Genomic DNA, 17920 nt, shown 5'->3' with positions numbered 1-17920 from the left:
ACCTGACTACTATTACCTTGGAGAAAACTTTAATTTATCTTGTTTAATCTTTAATAGGTTGTTCAACTATATCAACCTCCCTGAATAGCAGAAATTTCTGCAAAATTCTTCAATTGTGCCCCAACAAATGTGATCGACACAAAGTGATTCAAGAATGTGAGGATAGATACAAGAAGGAGCTAAAGAAGTTATTAACCTGTTGCAGTACTATGAATGACAAAAGTAAGCAATCAGTTCATCATCCTTAAGAATGGCTATAGGTTATATTCATACAAATAGTTGGACACCCAAACTGTCACATTGAGTTGTGGGAGAGCAATGCGTGCAACATATTGCCAGGGAGAAACCTGGAGAGAAGTTGCTCTGTTTTAGGTTGCAAACTAGCATTGGAGCCTACATTGACCCTGCACAAATTTTACAATAACAGCAGTAAAAATTTAAAGTTCTGATCACTGTTACAAATACATGTTAAGTGCTTTTTAAGTCACACGCTTACTTAATTTGATTCTTTGCTAATAATACAGATAGACCAGGGTTCAGTATTCATTGTTATCCAGTGACCTCTGATGGAAATTGCACATGCAGAATTGAGATGATGACTCAATATTGCTTCGCCACAGCCATGACCTGAGAAGGATTGCTTCTGTTCCCAAAACAGTCAATTAGGAGCACTGACCTAACAGCTCCAAGTAATGATAGAAGAGGACTAATCCACTGAGGTAGAACCTTTGGAGGCATGGGACGCTGTGACTTCAGTGCACATGTTCCAATGACTTACTCCATGGTTTCTCTCCCAATCTTGCCCAAGTTATTTATTTAATTTTTTGGGGCCACACATTATTCCCCAGCCAAAGTAGTATCACAGAATGGTTACAGAACAGAAGGAGGCCTTTCAGCTCATTGTGTCTGTGTTAGAGCAGTCGAAGGAGGCATACTGAGTTGTTGCAGTGCATCTTGTAAATGGTACAGACTGCTGCCACTGTGCTTTGGTGGTGGAGGGAGTGAATGTTGAAGGTGGTGGATGGGGTGCCAGTCAAGCGGGCTGCTTTGTCCTGAATGGTGTTGAGCTTTTTGAGTGTTGTTGGAGATGCACTCATCCAGGCATGTAGAGAGTATTCCATCACACTCCCAACTTGAGCCTTGTAGATGGTGGACAAGCTTTTGGGGAGTCAGGTGGTGAGTTACTGCAGAATTCCAAGCCTTTGACTCACTTTTATAGCCACAGTTTTTAAATGGCTGATCCAGTCCAGTTTCTGGTCAATGATAACCCCCAGGATGTTGAAAGTAGGGGATTCAGCAATGGTAATGTGAAGGGGGAATTGTTGGATTCTCTCTTGTTGGAGATGGCACTTGTGTGGTGCGAATGTTATTTGCCAATTATTAGCTCAAGCTTGAATGTTGTCCAGGTCTTGCTGCAACCAAATGGCCGTGAATGGATGGGGCCGAGGAAGTCAGCAGTAGGAATGTATTCCCTCCAGCCTGGACACTGTATACCAAGAGGACCCTGGACCTCAGTTCCTGGCCAGTGGTAACCCCCAAGATGTTGATAGTGGGGGATTCAGCGGTGGTAATGTCATTGAATATCATGGGGAGATGGTTGGATTCTCTCTTGTTGAAGATGATCATTGCCTGGCACTTGTATGGCATGAGTGCCACTTGCCATTTACCAGCCCAAGGCTGAATGTTGTCCAGGCCTTGCTGTATATGGACACGGACTGCTTCAGTATCTGAGGAGTCATGATTGGCGCTGAACATTGAGCAATAATCAGCGAACATTCCCACTTCTGACCTCATGATGGAGGGAAGGTCATTGTTGAAGCAGCTGAAGATGCTTGGGCCTAGGACACTACCCTGAGGAACTTCTGCAGTGATATCCTGGAACTGAGATGATTGACCCCCAACAACCACAACCATCTTCCTTTATGCTAGGTATGACTCCAACCACTGGAGAGTTTTCCCCCTGACTCCCATTGACTCCAGTTTTTCTAGGGCTCCTTGATGCCACACCATGTCAAATGCTGCCTTGATGTCAAGGGCAGAAACTCTCATCTCACCTCAGGAGTTCAGCTCTTTTGTCCATGTTTAGACTAAGGCTATAATGAGGTCAGCAGCTAAATTACCCTGATGGAACGCAAACTGAGCGTCAGTGAGCAGGTTATTTCTGAGTATTTTGCACTGTCAACGACCCTTCCATCATTTTGCTGATGCTCAAGAGTAGATTGATGGGGCAGTAATTGGCTGTGTTGAATTTCTCCTGCTTTTTGTGGACAGGACATACCTAAGCATTGTTAGGTAGATGCCAGTGTTGTAGCAGTACTGGAACGGCTTGGTTAGGGGTGCAGCCTATTCTGGAGCACAAGTCATCAGTACTATTGCCAGAATGTTGTCAGGACCCGTAGCCTTTGCAGTATCCAGTGCCTTCAGCTGTTTCTTGATATCATCTGGAGTGAATCGAATTGGTTGAAGACTGGTGTCTGTGATGCTGGGGACCTCAGGAGGAGGCCAAGATGGGTCATTTGCTCGGCACTCATGGCTGAAGATTGTAGCAAAGGCTTCAGCCTTATCTTTTGCACTAATACGTTGAGTTCCCCCATCATTGAAGGTGGGGATATTTCTGGAGCCTCCTCCTCCAGTTAGTTGTTTAATTGTGCACCACCATTCACAACTGGATGTGGCAGAACTTCAGAGCTTAGATCTGATCTGTTGGTTATGGAATCGCTTAGCTCTGTTTATTGCATGCTACTTACGCTGTTGGCATGCAAGTAGTCCTGTGTTGTATCTTCACCAGGTTGACATCTCAATTTTAGTTATGCCTGGTGCTACTCCTGGCATGCCCTCCTGCACTCTTCATTGAACCAGGGTTGATCCACCGGCTTGATGGTAATGGTAGAGTTGGGGTTATGCCAGGCCATGAGGTTACAGATTGTGGTTGTGTACAATTCTGCTGCTGCTGATGGCCCTCATGGATGCCCAGTTTTGAGTTGGTGCCTCATGGATGCTCTGTTTTGTTCTTGATCCTTTCAGTTTTTTCCTATCTACTCTGTCCAGACCTCATGATTTTGTATAACTCTATCAAATCTTCACTCAAGCCAGTCCGTTAATTGCTATCTCAACCTGTCCTGCCACCTTTAAAGATTTATGCACATAGATACCCAGGTCCCTCCCCCTTTACTCATGTAGTCCCTTTAGAATTGTATCCTTTATTTTATACTTCCTCTTTGTGTTCTTCATACGAAAATGAATCACCTCACACTTCTCTGCTTTAAATTCCATCTGCCACTTGCCTGCCTATTCCACCAATCTGTCTATGTCCTTTTGAAGTTCTACACTATCCTCCTCACTGTTCATATTGCTTCCAAGTTTCATATCATCTGTAATTTTCGAAATTGTGCCCTGTATGCCAAGGTCTAGTTCATTAACATATATGAGGGAGAGCAAGAGTCCTAAAATCGACCCCTGGGGAATTCCACTACAAGCACTCATTAGTCACTATTCTCTTTCCTGTCACTCAGCTAATTAGATATCCATGTCGCTACTGTCCCTTTTATTCCATGAGTTATAAATTTGCTAGGAAGTCTAATCTGCGGCATTTTAACAAATGGCTTTTTGAAGTCCATGTAGACCACATCAGCAGAATTACCCTAGAGTCATAGAGGTCTACAGCACAGAAAAAGGCCCCTCGGCCTATCGAGTCTGCGCCGGTCAAACAAGTACCTAACTATTCTAATCCCATTTTCCAGCAGTAGGCCCATAGCCTTGTATGCCATGGCATCACAAATGCACATCCAAATACTTCTTAAATGTTATGAGGGCTTCTGCCTCTACCACCCTTTCAGGCAGTGAGTTCCAGATACCCACCACCATAATCGTGTATTCCCGTGCCTTGTTTGTCCTGTCCAAGTGCATCACCTCACACTTATCCGGATTAAATTCCATTTGCCACTGACCAGCCCGCCTATATCCTCCTGTAAACTAAGGCTACCCTCTTCACTATTTACCGCCCCACCAATTTTCGTGTTATCCGCAAACTTACAGATCAACCCTCCTAATTAAAGTCTAACTCGTTTATGTATACTACAAACAGCAAGGGACCCAACACTGATCCCTGTGGAACCCCAGTGGACACAGGCATCCAGTCACAAAAACACCCTCGACCATCACCCCCTGCTTCCTGCCACCCAGCCAATTCTGGATCCAATTTGCCAAATTGCCTTGGATCCCATGGGCTCTTACCTTCGTTATCAGTCTCCCATGCGGGACCTTATCAAAAGCCTTGCTGAAGTCCAAGTAGACTACGTCAAATGCATTGCCCTCATCTACACACCTGGTCACCTCTTTGAAAAATTCAATCAAATTGGTCAGACATGACTGCCCCATAACAAAACCATGCTGACTGTCCTTGATTAATTCCTGCCTCTCCAAGTGTAGATTAATTCTGTCCCTCAGAATTGCTTCCAATAGTTTCCCCACCACTGAGGTTAGACTGACTGACCTGTAGTTCCCTGGTTTATCCCTTCCTCCCTTCTTGAATAAAGGTACCACACTGGCTGCCCTCCAGTCCTCTGGCACCTCTCCTATGGCCAGAGAGGTATTGAAAATTATTGCCGGCGCCCCTGCTATTTCCTCCCTTGCCTCACTCAACAGCCTGGGATATATTTAATCCGGGCCTGGAGATTTATCGACTTTTAAGCCTGCCAGACCATTTAGAACTTCCTCCCTTTCTATGCCAATTTCTTTAATTATATCACAGTCCTTCTGCCTAATTTCCATACCCACGTTGTCCCTCTCACTTGTGAACACCGACACAAAGTATCCATTTAGAACTCTACCTACGCCTTCCGGCTCCACACACATTACCACCATGGTCTTAATGGGCCCTACTCTTTCCCTAGTTATCCTCTTACTCTTAATGTACTTATAAAATAAATTTGGATTTTCCTTTATTTTACCTACCAATGTTTTTGCATGCCCCCTTTTTGCTCTCCTAATGTCTTTTTTAAGTTCTCCTCTACACATCCTATACTCCTGTAGGGCTTCCGCTGTTTTGAACTCCCTGTATCTGCCATGAGCCTCCCTCTTTCTCTTTATCCAATCCTGTATATCCCTCGACATCCAGGGTTCCCTGGATTTGTTGGCCCCACCCTTTACCTTTACTGGAATATGTTGGCCCTGTACTCTCCCTATTTCCTTCTTGAATGAATCCCACTGCTCTGACACAGATTTATCTAAAAGTAACTGCTCCCAGTCCACTCTGGCCAGATCATATCTGATCTTATTAAAATCGCCCTTCCCCTAATTTAGAACTCTGATTCCTGGCCCAGTCTTGTACTTTTCCATAGCAACCTTGAATGTAACGGAGTTATGATCACTATCTGCAAAATACTCCCCCACTGATACCTCTACCACTTGCCCGGCTTCATTCCCTATAATTAAGTCGAGGACCGCCCCCTTTCTTGTTAGACTTTCTACATACTGGCTTAAAAAGCTCTCCTGGATGCATTTTAAGAATTCCACTCCCTCTAAACCTATCACACTATGACTAACCCAGTTAATGTTGGGGATGTTGAAAACCCCCACTATTACTACCCTATTATTTTTACACTTCTCTGAAATTTGCTGACATATCTGCTCTTCTATTGCTCTCTGACTGTTTGGGGGCCTATGGTACACTCCCAGCAATGTGATTGCTCCTTTTTTGTTTTTAAGTTCTACCCATATAGCTTCATTTGAGGAGCCATCTAAGATGTCATCCCTCCTTACTGCTGTAATTGATTCCTTGATCAATATTGCAATACCCCCTCTTATCTCCTTCCCTGTCTCGCCTGCAGACCCTATATCCTGGAATATTGAGCTGCCAACCCTGCCCCTCTCTCAACCAAGTCTCTGTGACAGCAATAACATCATACTTCCATGTGTTAATTTGTGCCCTCAAATCATCTGCCTTATTTGTCAGATTCCTTGCATTAAAATAAATACCATCCAACCTTGCCAAACTCCCTTGTGCCTTAACTGGTCTATAAGTTCTGTGCCTTCCAGACTCACTTGCTCTCTCTTCTAATTTTGGCTGTGCCTCTCCCCCTGCTGAACCTCCTCTCAGGATCCCATCCCCCTGCCAAGTTAGTTTAAACCCTCCTCAACAGCACTAGCAAACCTCCCTGCAAGGATGTTGGTCCCATCCCAGTTAAGATGCAACCCATCCGCCTTGTACAGGTCCCACTGCCCCCAGAAACAGTCCCAATGTTCCAGAAATCTAAAGCCCTCCCTCTGCACCATCTCTCCAGCCACGCATTCATCTGGGCTAACCTCTTATTTCTATACTCACTGAAGTGTGGCACCGGAAGTAATCCGAAACTCAGAGCTCAAGTAGCTGCAGCTGGTGGCACTTCCTGCACACGTGGTTGGTCAGAGCGCAAGGAGCATCTGGGACTTCCCACATGTTGCAGGCGGTACATAACACGGGACTGAGCTACCCCGCCATGCCTCTAGTTGAAAAAATACCCCTTACTTTAAGTTAAACACAGTAAAAAAAATGTTAAATTATTTATGTACTTTAAATAAAAACTAGAATTCTTACCTTTCCTTGGCTTAATCTATTTTAAACTGGAGAAAAACACTTAACCACTACTCACCAATCAGCTCTCACCTTTGTGCTGACATCACTTTTTGAAGCTTCCCCCCATTCGCGCTGGTTCTGATCTCTCCGCCGCTCTCTCGTGATGTCACCCTTGTTATTTTCAACAAGAACTGACTGCAGGACACTCTTCCCAGACTGCTTCACCATGATGCTGACTGCAGGACACTTCCCAGACTGCTTCACCATGATGCTGACTGCAGGACACTCTTCCCAGACTGCTTCACCATGATGCTGACTGCAGGACACTCTTCCCAAACTGCTTCACCGTGATGCTGACTGCAGGGCACTCTTCCCAGACTGCTTCACCGCAATGCTGACAGCAGGACACTCTTCCCAGACTGCTTCATCAACCCTCTCTGTTATCTCATCAAAGACCTCCGACAAATTAGTTGAACACGATTTTCCCTCAAGAAACCCATGCTGGCTTTCCTTAATTAACCCCCATTTGCCTAAGCTACTATTAAATTTGTCCCGAATTATCATTTCCAGAAGCTTCCACTAAGGTTAAACTGACTGACCTCTAGTTGCTGGGCTTACCTTTGCACCCTTTTGAGCATGGGTGCAATATTTGCAAGTCTCCAGTCCTCTGGCACCATCCCTGAGTTTAAGGAAACTGGATAATTAAGGCCAGTGCCTCTGCAATTTCTACACTAACTCCCCTCAGTTTCCTTGGATGCATCTCATCTTATCCTGGGGTAGAATTTTGAGGTAGTCGGGTGGGCGGGCCCAGGCGTGGCCAGGAAATGGCCCGCTCCCCGCGATCAGCCCCCGACCGCAATTTCACGCTGGCTGGCCAATTAACAGCCAGCCAGCCTGAAAGGCTTAGCGCTGCCGGGGTGGGGCGGGAGGGGAGCAAGCGCTGAAGTTAGTGTGGGTGTGGAGGAGTGTGCAATGAAACCTCCCTGAAGGCAGAGAGCTGCCTTAGGGAGCTGATGAATTTAAAACCATCAAATAAAGATTTTAAAATGTAGAAAAAAAATGTCCACACATCGGACTCACCCACCTTAACATATAGATTGTAAAGTTTCTGTCCAAATATTTTCTTTTAATTAATATCGGAAGCCTCATCCCACCCTTGGCTGAGGTTTCCTCAAAAATCCAAAGGCCACCTGGTCGATTCGTCCACCCACCAACCGTAACGTTGGATGAGCAGTGAAAAATCCAGGTTGATTAATACATTAATGACCTTAAAGGCCTCTTAATTGTCGGCGGGTGTGCTGCCTACTCTTGTGTGCGCCCAACCAAAATGTTGCGCCAGGCGCTATTTTACGTTCGGGCATGTCAGGCACGTGCTCACACACCGAGCGAAAAATCCTGCCCCTGGTGCCTTATCAACTTTTAAGTAAAGACAGCCTATCCATTACCAGCTCCTTATCAATTTTAGACCCTTCAATTGTCTGAATTACCTCCTCTTTCACTATGAGCTGCGCAGCATCTTCTTTGGTAAAGACAAATGCAAAGTACTGTTAATTAATACCGCAGCTATGCCCCTGCCTCCATGCATAAATCTCCTTCTTGATCCCTGATCAGCGATGCTCCTCCTTTTACTACTTGTATGCCTATTGAAGACTTTAGGATTCCCTTCTCTGTTAGTTGCCCATCTTTTTTCATATTCTCTTTGCTTTTCTTATTTGCTTTTTCACTTCCCCTCTGAACCTTCTATATTCAGCCTGGTACTCGGTTGTATTATCCACCTGTCATAAGCACACATTTCCTTCTTCACCTTAATCTCTATCTCTTTCGTCATCCAGGGAGCTCTGGATTTGTTTGCCCTGCCTTTCCCCTTCATGGGAATATACCTTGACTGCACCAGAACTATCTCCTCTTCAAATCCAACCCATCGTTCAGTTACTATTTTTCCTGTCTACCTTTGGACCTGGGTCGAATAAATTGGAACATTTCTTACCCCAATGAATTTGGATTTTCCCCATTTAATTATTCTTGCCCTGGATTGTTCCTTGTCCTTTTCCATGGCCAACCTAAACTTTATGAGACAATGATCAGTGTCCCCTAAATGACCCCCTTACTAACGCTTGATCCTTTGGCCCACCTCATTCCCAAGAGCCAGGTCTAGCAATGCCTCCTTTTTATTTGGACTGGCAACATACTCCTGTAGAAAATTTTCCTGAACACACGCTAGGGACTCTTGCCCCTCCCTGCCCTTTACACTATGACTACCCAAGTCTATATTCAGAGAATTAAAGTCCCCCATTATAACTGGTCTATAATTCTTGTACTTCTCTGTAATATCCTTGAAAATTTCTCCCTCTACATCTTTCTCACTAGCTTATGGCCTAAAGACTACATTGAACCATGTAATTGCACCTTTTTTATTCATTAGCTCTAGTCAAATAGTAGAAGTTGGAATTCTGTCATGTCTCTGTTTAATACCTGGACATATGAATGTCAACTTTTGAGGCAACTTCTTCTGATGTTTCTGCCTTTGCTATGAGGAAATTTCTGGTCTTTGCTCCATATTTTCCCCTTGGCAGAGAATATAATCTCTCCACTTGTGGAAATATGGATGTGAACTTCCATCGTACTTCAATGTGATGCTCCTTGCCCCCGTGCACGGTGCCATTATAGTAATTGTTTATGAAGAAAATCCTGCTCACCACATTAATATTGAATTTCCAAGCTCACAAGATTCTGGGAAGCAACAGAGATTTAACTTTCAGCAGCACTGTTAAATCCCATATTGTGAAGAAAGACAAACAAATGGATTGTCAGCACCTTCATATGATAGACCAGAGGGAGAAATGGAGGGAATAGATTTTTAAAAACTGAATTTGTAAATCACAGTAAAAAGGAGAGACCAAGCTAAAAGATAAACAGAAAGAAATATAGCTTAGTAAAGTGCAATACTTTTAGTAATAATTTATAATAACGATAATAATTAATAATTTAAATTAATTTTAATAGATTTTAGGCATTTTACAGGGTTCAACATAGCAGACTGGTCAGAAAAGTGAGATCCTATGGGATACAGGGGAAGGTGGCCAGTTGGATCCAGAATTAGCTCAGCGACAGGAAACAGGGTAATGGTCAATGGATGTTTCTGTGAATGGAAAGTGGTTTCCAGTGGTGTTCCACAGGGCTCAGTGTTGGGTCCCTTGCTGTTTGTTGTATATATTAATGGTTTGGACTAAACTTGTGAGGCATAAATGTAAAATTTGCAGATGACACAAAAAAATGGCCATGAAGTTGACAGTGAAGGGGATAGCTGTTGTCTCCAGAAAGATATCAATGATTTGGTTGAGTGGGTGGAAAAGTGGCAGATGGAATTCAATCCAGAAAAGTGTGAGGTAATGTATTTGGGGAGGGCAGACAAAGCAACGGAATACTCAATAAACAGGAGGATATAAGGAGGTGTTGAGGAAGTGAGACCATGGAGCACATGTCCACAGGCCCCTGAAGGTGGCAGGACAGGTGGATAAGGTGATATCACAGAATCACATAATTTTAACGGCACAGAAGGAGGCCATTTGGCGTATCGTGTCTGCACCGGCTCTCCAAATAATCATTATGACCTCGTGCCATTGTCGTGACTTTTCCCTGTACCTCTGCACATTGTTTCTATTCAAATAATCATCTAATGCCCTCTCGAATGCCTCAATTGAACCTGCCTCCACCACACTTCCAGGCAGTGCATTCTAGACCCAAACCACTCGTTGTGTGAAAAAGTTTTTTCTCACTTCACATTTGCTTCTTTTGCAAATCACTTTAAATCTGTGCCCTCTCATTCTTGATCCTTTTATGAGCGGGAACAGCTTCTCCCTATCTGTCCAGCCCCCTCATGATTTTGAACATCTCTTTCAAATCTCCTCTTAGCCTTCTTCTCTCCAAGGAAAACAGTCCCAACCTCTCCAATCTATCCTCATAGCTGAAGTTTCTCATCCCTGGAACCATTCTTGTAAACCTCTTCTGTACTCTTGCTAATGTGTTCACATCCTGCCTATAATGTGGCACCCAGAACTGTACACAGTACTCCAGCTGAAATCTAACCTCCCTGCTCTTGTACTCTATGCCCCAACTAATAAAGCCCAGGATACTATATGCTTTATTAACTGCTCTCTCCTCCTGTCCTGCCACCTTCAATGATCTATGCACATATAAACCCAAGTCTTTCTGCTCCTGCACCCCCTTCAAAATTTCACCCCTTATTTGTCTGTCCATGTTCTTCCTACCAAAATGCATCACCTCACACTTCTCCATATTGAACTTCATCTGCCACCTATCTGCCCACTTCACCAACTTGTCTATGTCCTTTTGAAGTTTTACACTGTCCTCTTCGCAGTTTACAATACTCCCAAGCTTCGTATTATCCACAAACTTTGAAATTATCCCCTGTACAGGAAGATCTAGATCATTAACATATATAAGGAAAAGTAAGGGCCCCAATACCAACCCCTGGGGAACTCCACTACAAACCTTCCTCCAGCCCAAAAAATACCCATTGACCATTACTCTCTGCTTCCTATTTTTCAGCCAGTTTTGTATCCACATTTTTGCTGTCCCTTTTATTGCATGAAAATAACTTCTCTCACAAGTCTGTTGTGTGGCACTGTATCAAATGCCTTTTGAAAGTCCATGTACACCACATCAACAGCATTACCCTCATCGACCTTTTCTGTTACCTCTTCAAAAAACTCCAGCGAGTTAGTTAAACACAATTTCCCCTTTAGAAATCCATGCTGGCTCTTCCTTATCAACCCCATATTTTTCCATGTGACTACTAATTCTATCCCAAATAATTGTTTCTAGAATCTTGCCCACCATTGAAGTTAAACTGACTGGTCTGTAATTGCTGGGCTTATCCTTACAACCTTTTTTGAACAAGGGTGTAATGTTTGCAATTCTCCAGTCCCCTGGCACCTCTTCTGAGTCTAGGGCAGACTGAAAGATTATGGCCAGTGACCCTGCAATTTCTGCTCTCACTTCCTTCAATATCCTTGGGTGCATCTCATCCGGCCCCGGTGCCAACAGTCTATTCAACACTTCCTCCTTATCAATTTTGAGATGAGTTTCCTCATCTGTCATCATGGCCTGGGTAGCATCTACCTCCTTGGTAAAGACGGGTGCAAAGTATTCATCTAATACCTCAGCCATGGCCCCTTTGTCCATGTGTAAATTCCCTTTCCTCCTAATTGGCCCTACTCCTCATTTTACCACACTTTTACTAGTTATATACCTATAGAAGACTTTGGGATTCCCCTTTATGTTGGGTGCCAATCTTTTCTCATAATCCACCTTCGCTTCTCTAATATGCTTTTCCACCTCCCATCTGAACCTTCTGTATTCCTCTTGATTCTCAATTGCATTTTAGAATCATAGAAAAGTTACAGCACAGAAGGAGGCCATTCGGCCCATCTTGTCCATGCCAGCCCGAAGACACCCAGGTGCCCTTTCTAATCCCACCTTCCTGCACCCGGCCCATAGCCCTGCTGCTTGCAGCACTTAAGGTGCAGATCCAGGTACTTCTTAAAAGAGTTTAGAGTTTCTGTCTCTATCACCAACTTGGGCAGCGAATTCCAGACACCCACTACCCTCTGCATAAAAAAGTTCTTCCTCATGTCCCCCCGACACCTGTCATAAGCATACTTTTTCTTCTTTGTTTCCTTTATTGGACGAGATATTGAATACAAAAACAGGGATATAATGATGGAACTGTATAAAATGCTAGTTAGGCCACAGCCAAATTTTTGTGTATAGTTCTGATCACCACATTACAAGAGAGACATAATTGCTCTGGCGAGAGTACGGAAGAGATTTACAAGAATGTTGCCAGGGCTGGAAAATTGCAGCTGAGAAAAGATTGGATAGGCTAGGGTTATTTTCTTTCGAACAGAGGAGGCTGAGGAGTGACCTAATTGAGGTGTACAAAATTATGAGGGGCCTAGATAGGGTAGACAGGAAAATTTCCCCTAGCTGAGTTACCAGGGGGCATAGATTTAAGGTGATTGGTAGAAAGATTAGAGGGGACATGAGGGAAAAACCTTTTCACCCAGAGAGTGGTGGGCATCTGGAGCTCACTGTCTAAATTGGTGGTTGAGGCTGAAATGCTCAACTCATTTCAGTTCTGTTGAAGGGTCATGAGGACTCGAAACGTCAACTTTGCTCTTCTCCGCCGATGCTGCCAGACCTGCTGAGTTTTTCCAGGTATTTCTGTTTTTGTTTTGCTCAACTCATTTAACAGGTAACTGGATCTGCACCTGAAGTGCTGTAACCTTCAAGGTTATGGAGCGGGTGCTGGAAAGTGGGATTAAAAATGAGCAGAGGTTTTTTTTATTCTCTTTTAGCCGGCGCAGACACGGCAGGCTGAATGGCCTCTTTCTGTGCCGTAACTTTCCTATGGTACTAATGTAAAAAAAAACCCCAGAAATAATGGAAACAGAGGTGACTAGCATAAAAAAAACTGCAAAAAATATAGAGTAAATTGAAGTCAGATGGAGAAAGAAATCTGTACTGGAATCATCAGCAAAAGACCTCTTTGTAAACTGACTGTAGACCAGTTTGTTGAGATTACTAAAGCTCTCCACTTAATTGCTGTTGCATGGCAAGTTGAGTTATACTAGTTTAATCACAATTATTATAAAACTTCCCAAAGGATGGAACTTTTTAAAACATTATGATTTCTGTACTGAAGTGGAAAGAATTGATAATGGAACTTATTGCTCACTTTATTTAGCTAGATTAGAGAATAAAGGTCTGGAAATAAACAGCCAAGGAATTTGGTGCAACTTCCCATGCAGAATCACGGTATAATTTCCAGAATCTTGTAAATTTAAAAAAGTTCTTCCATATTGTCTCTAAAACTTGTCAAATTTTGCTTTAGAACTATAGAACCATAGAACACTACAGCACAGAAAAACAGGCCATTCGGCCCTTCTAGTCTGTGCCGAAATATTATTCCGCTAGTCCCATTGACCTGCACCTAGTCCATAACCCTCCAGACCTCTCCCATCCATGTATCTATCTAATTTATTCTTAAAACTTAAGAGTGAGCCCGCATTTACCATGTCAGATGGTAGCTCGTTCCACACTCTCACCACTCTCTGAGTGAAGAAGTTCCCCCTAATGTTCCCAAATACATATAATACATTTAAGTACATATTATCAAATATGTACTTAAAATTATTTCCGCTTGTAAAATTTTGCTTATTTTGAAAATTGCATACTCTTCAATGCACAAAAGGGCTACTACACAAAGACATGGGACAGAGACACAGAAGCTACTGTCTAGTCTGATCCAGTTGGTTTGCCTGATGAAACATTTTGAGGCATTTTACAGCATCTGGTAACCTCCTACAAACTATGATTTTTTGCCCCTTTAAAAAGCCAAGAAGTATTTTATTTTTCCTTGTGTAACCAGCCAGCTTAGCCAATAAAAGCAGATCTGTCATTTTTTCTGACGTTCTACCAATGTAAAGCTTTACATGAAGCGACAGCCCAAAGCCAAAGCTCTTTACTGCTTGTGAAGTTTCAGCAATCTTGTGCTTTGATGCGATTACTTCTGCCCTATAAAACAGGAGTTATAATTAATAATAAAGAAGGAATATTTTTGCGAGCAGTTGTAATTTATTTTAAAAATGAATGCATTTGCTATGAAGAGCAGGATTATGTACTGAAGCAGAATTAATATGCTCAGGAGTCATGCATTTGATTGTGACCCAGAAACCTGTCTTTCAGCAGATTACTTGGTAGATGACTAGACTTCAAATAGTCAACTTTTTAAAAAATGAGAGAGTCTTGCAGATTGTAGCTGTGTATCAAAGCATCAATCCTGGGGCAGAAATTTTTGCTCAGAGGGTGGGCACTCGCCCGACCTGCTCGAGTGTGAAATGACGCAGGTTGATGTTGGCCGAGTGTGCCGACGACAACGTGCAGTCATGCGGTAGTTTGGTCGGCCGGTGCACACCAGAGTCGGCAGCGCGCCTGCCAACAGCTGAAAGGCCTATTTAAGGCCCTTAAGTAATCAATTAACGTAAATTTTTCGCTGCCCGTCCAACCCAACGGTAGGCAGGCAGGCAAAAAGGCCAAATGGCCTTTGCATTTTTTTTGGAAACCTCACCCACGGGCAGGATGAGGTTTCCAAAAGCAAATAAAAATAAAATAAAAACTAATTTTTCATTCATAACATGCCCCTGCTCATGTTTCATTACATTTTTATTTAAAAAAATTTTAAAATATCTCTTCATCTCCCTGAGGCAGGTCCATGCTGCAGGGAGATTGTGCAGCGCTCACTTGCACGCATGTGCATAGTTTGCGCTCGGCCCACTTGCACTCCCCCCGCCTTGCACAGGCTGTGCTCAGCGCTGCCATTCGCGTTTCTCGCTGGGCGGGACTTAATTGGCCTGCCAGCGTGAAATCGTGGTGCTGTGCCAATTGTGGGCAGCAGTCAGCTTCCTGACTGCCCCCGCCGAGCTCACCCACCAAGGGCAAAATTCTGCCCCTTAATGTCGTATTAAAGAATTCTTACAAATAGAAATGTATTTGCAGGCATATTGGAGCAAGATCCAGCAGTATCAAAAGATTGGTTTGTCAAATAATGTAATACTATAATAGATGGTTAATGCTGTCAGAGGCCCTCAGTAAATATGGAAATAAGTATCCCTGGGTATGTAGGGTTACTGCAGCATTGCAGCTTATTTCATAGATCCCCTATGTTTTTTTCAGTTCCTTCACCTGCCTCTTTTTACCCGATCCTCTCCTGAAGGTGCTTACTGATCCTAGGATATGGCTCCATAAGCATTTGCTACCCTGATGTGTCACCCACAAATGGCAATTCCTCATTGAACTAACAATGGGCAGAATTCATTCGCCTTCAGCTGCAGTTCCCTGCTCCCAGCCTTGCCACCTGCCATGTCTGCTGAGGATCAAGAGAAGGATTCATACCAGCAAAACTCCTTTTTTTTTTGTTTTTCTGGGTTGGTCCTGCCTTGTTTCTTTCTTTATCCCTTCATGTTGTATTCAGATGTTTTTTATGTAACCACTCACACCTCAACTGGGCACAACCTTTGTTTCTTTACTATATCCTTTGCCACTCACTTTGGCTGTTACATCATGAAACCTTTTGTTAATTAACCCACCCCCACCCCTGCCCTTCACCCTGTCAGGGAGCTTGCCTTCTGTTCTTCCTTCCCCCTCCACTGGCTTAAAACTTCTACATTTCTATCTTTCTTCAATTCTGCTCAAAGGTCACTCGACCTGAAACGTTAACTTTATTTCTCCTCACAGATGCTGCCTGACCTGCTGAGTTTTTCCAGCATTTTTTGTTTTATTTCAGATTTCCAGTATCCACAGCATTTTGCTTCTGTCTAAAGCTTGACACCTGAGGGTGTTACACTACTCACCCATCATTTACTGTCATAAAGGTAAGATAGCAGAATGTCAAGAGCACTGACCCTTGTTCTGCTATTAACACATTCTACTATCTTACCTTCTCTCTAAACTAGCTAAATAAAGTGAGCAAAATGTTCCATTATCAATTCTTTCCTTATTTAGTCTTTAACACTACCATTAACACACCCTTTGTCCTACATATGAACATACGAATTAGGAACAGCAGTAGGCCACTTGGCTCCTTGAGCTTGCTGTGCCATTCAATAAGATCCTTGCTGATCTGATTGTAACCTCAACCACATTCCTGCCAACCCCAATAACCTTACACCCCTTTGTTAATCAATAATCTATCTAGCTCTGCCTTAAAAATATTCAAAGAGTCTGCTTCCACTGCCTTTTGAGGAAGAGAGCTCCAAAGACTTATGACCCTCTGAGAGAAAAGATTTCTGCTCATCTCTGTGTTAAATGAGCAACCCCTTATTTTTAAATAGTGACCCCTAGTTCAAGATTCTCCCGCAAGAGGAAACACCCTCTCCACATTCATTCTGTCAAGACCCCTCAGGATCTTAAAGGTTTCAATCAAATTGCCTCTTACTCTTCTAAACTCCAGTGGATACAAGCCTAAGCTGTCCAACGTTTCCTCATAAAACAACCTACCTATTCCTGGTATTAGTCTAGTAAGCCCTCTCTGAACTGCTTCTGATGCATTTACATCTTTCCTTAAATAAGGAGACCAGCACGGTACACTATATTCCAGATGCGATCTCACCAGTGCCCTGTACAACTGAAGCATAAACTCCCTACTTTTGTAATCAATTCCCCTCACAAAAATGAGAACATTCTATTAGCTTTCCTAATTACTTGCTGTACCTGCATACTAGCCTTTTGTGATTCATGCACTAGGACACCCAGATCCCTCTGAGTCTCAGAGCTCTGCAACCTCTCACCATTTAGGTAATATGCTTCTTTTTTGTTCTTCCTGCCAAAATGGACAATGTCACATTTGCCCACATTATACTTCATTTGCCAGATCTTTGGCCACTCACTTAACCTATCTATGTTCTTTTGTTGTCTCCTTCTGTCCTCTTCACAACTTACTTTCCTACCTATCTTTGTGTCGTCAGCAAATTTAGCAACCTTTCCTTCGATCCCTTCATTCAAGTCATTTATATAAGCTGTAAAAAGCTGAGGCCCCAGCACTGATCCCTGTGGCACACCCCTCATCACACCCTGCCAACCAGAATAAGACCCATTTATGCCAACTCTCTGCTTCCTGTTAGCTAGCCAATCTTCTAGCCATGCCAATATGTTACCTCTTATACCATGGGGTTTAATTTTCTACAATAAGCTTTAATGTGGCACTTTATCAAATGCCTTCTGGAAATCTAAGTATAGCACACCCACCCCTTTATCCACAGCACATGTGACTCCTTCAAAGCACTCCAATAAATTGGTTAAACATGATTTCCCTTTCACATAACCATGTAGACTCTGTCTGATTGCCTTGAATTTTTCTAAGTGCCCTCTTTTATAATAGCTTCTAACATTTCCCTATGACAGATGTTAAGCTAACTATCCCTGTAGTTTCCTGTTTCTGTCTCCTTCCCTTTATTGAATAAAGGAGTTACATTTGTTATTTTCCAATCTAATGGAACCTTCCCCGGATCTAGGGAATTTTGGAAAATTAAAACAAATGCACCCACTGTCTCACTGGCCACTTTCAAGACCTTAGGGTGAAGTCCATCCGGACCTGAGGATTTATCAGCCTGCAGCCCCAACAATTTGCTCAATACCACTTCCCTGGTGATTATAACTTTCCCGAGTTCCTCCCCCTCCTCCATTTCCTGATTTACAGGATGTTACTTGTGTCCTCTATAGTGAAGACTGAAGCAAAATACCCGCTTAATTCATCTGCCATCTCCGCACTTTCCATTATCAATTCCT

The 17920-nt window shown here is 43.2% G+C and overlaps 1 protein-coding gene across 1 annotated transcript in view; it reads left to right on the top strand.

Moving 5' to 3' along the window:
• The window catches only part of terb1 (telomere repeat binding bouquet formation protein 1), a 190617-nt gene that overhangs the window by 87679 nt on the left and 85018 nt on the right, over positions 1–17920 (top strand). The window contains exon 16 of the mRNA XM_078544790.1: positions 58–222. Coding sequence (XP_078400916.1) covers positions 58–222 — 165 coding nt within the window. The remainder of the gene's footprint in view (positions 1–57; positions 223–17920) is intronic.

Source organism: Cetorhinus maximus, chromosome 6 (assembly GCF_964194155.1).
Source record: "Cetorhinus maximus chromosome 6, sCetMax3.hap1.1, whole genome shotgun sequence".
NCBI lineage: Eukaryota > Metazoa > Chordata > Chondrichthyes > Lamniformes > Cetorhinidae > Cetorhinus > Cetorhinus maximus.
The sequence above is the reverse complement of the archived record's forward strand: the minus strand, read 5'-3'. Positions and strand labels throughout refer to the sequence as shown.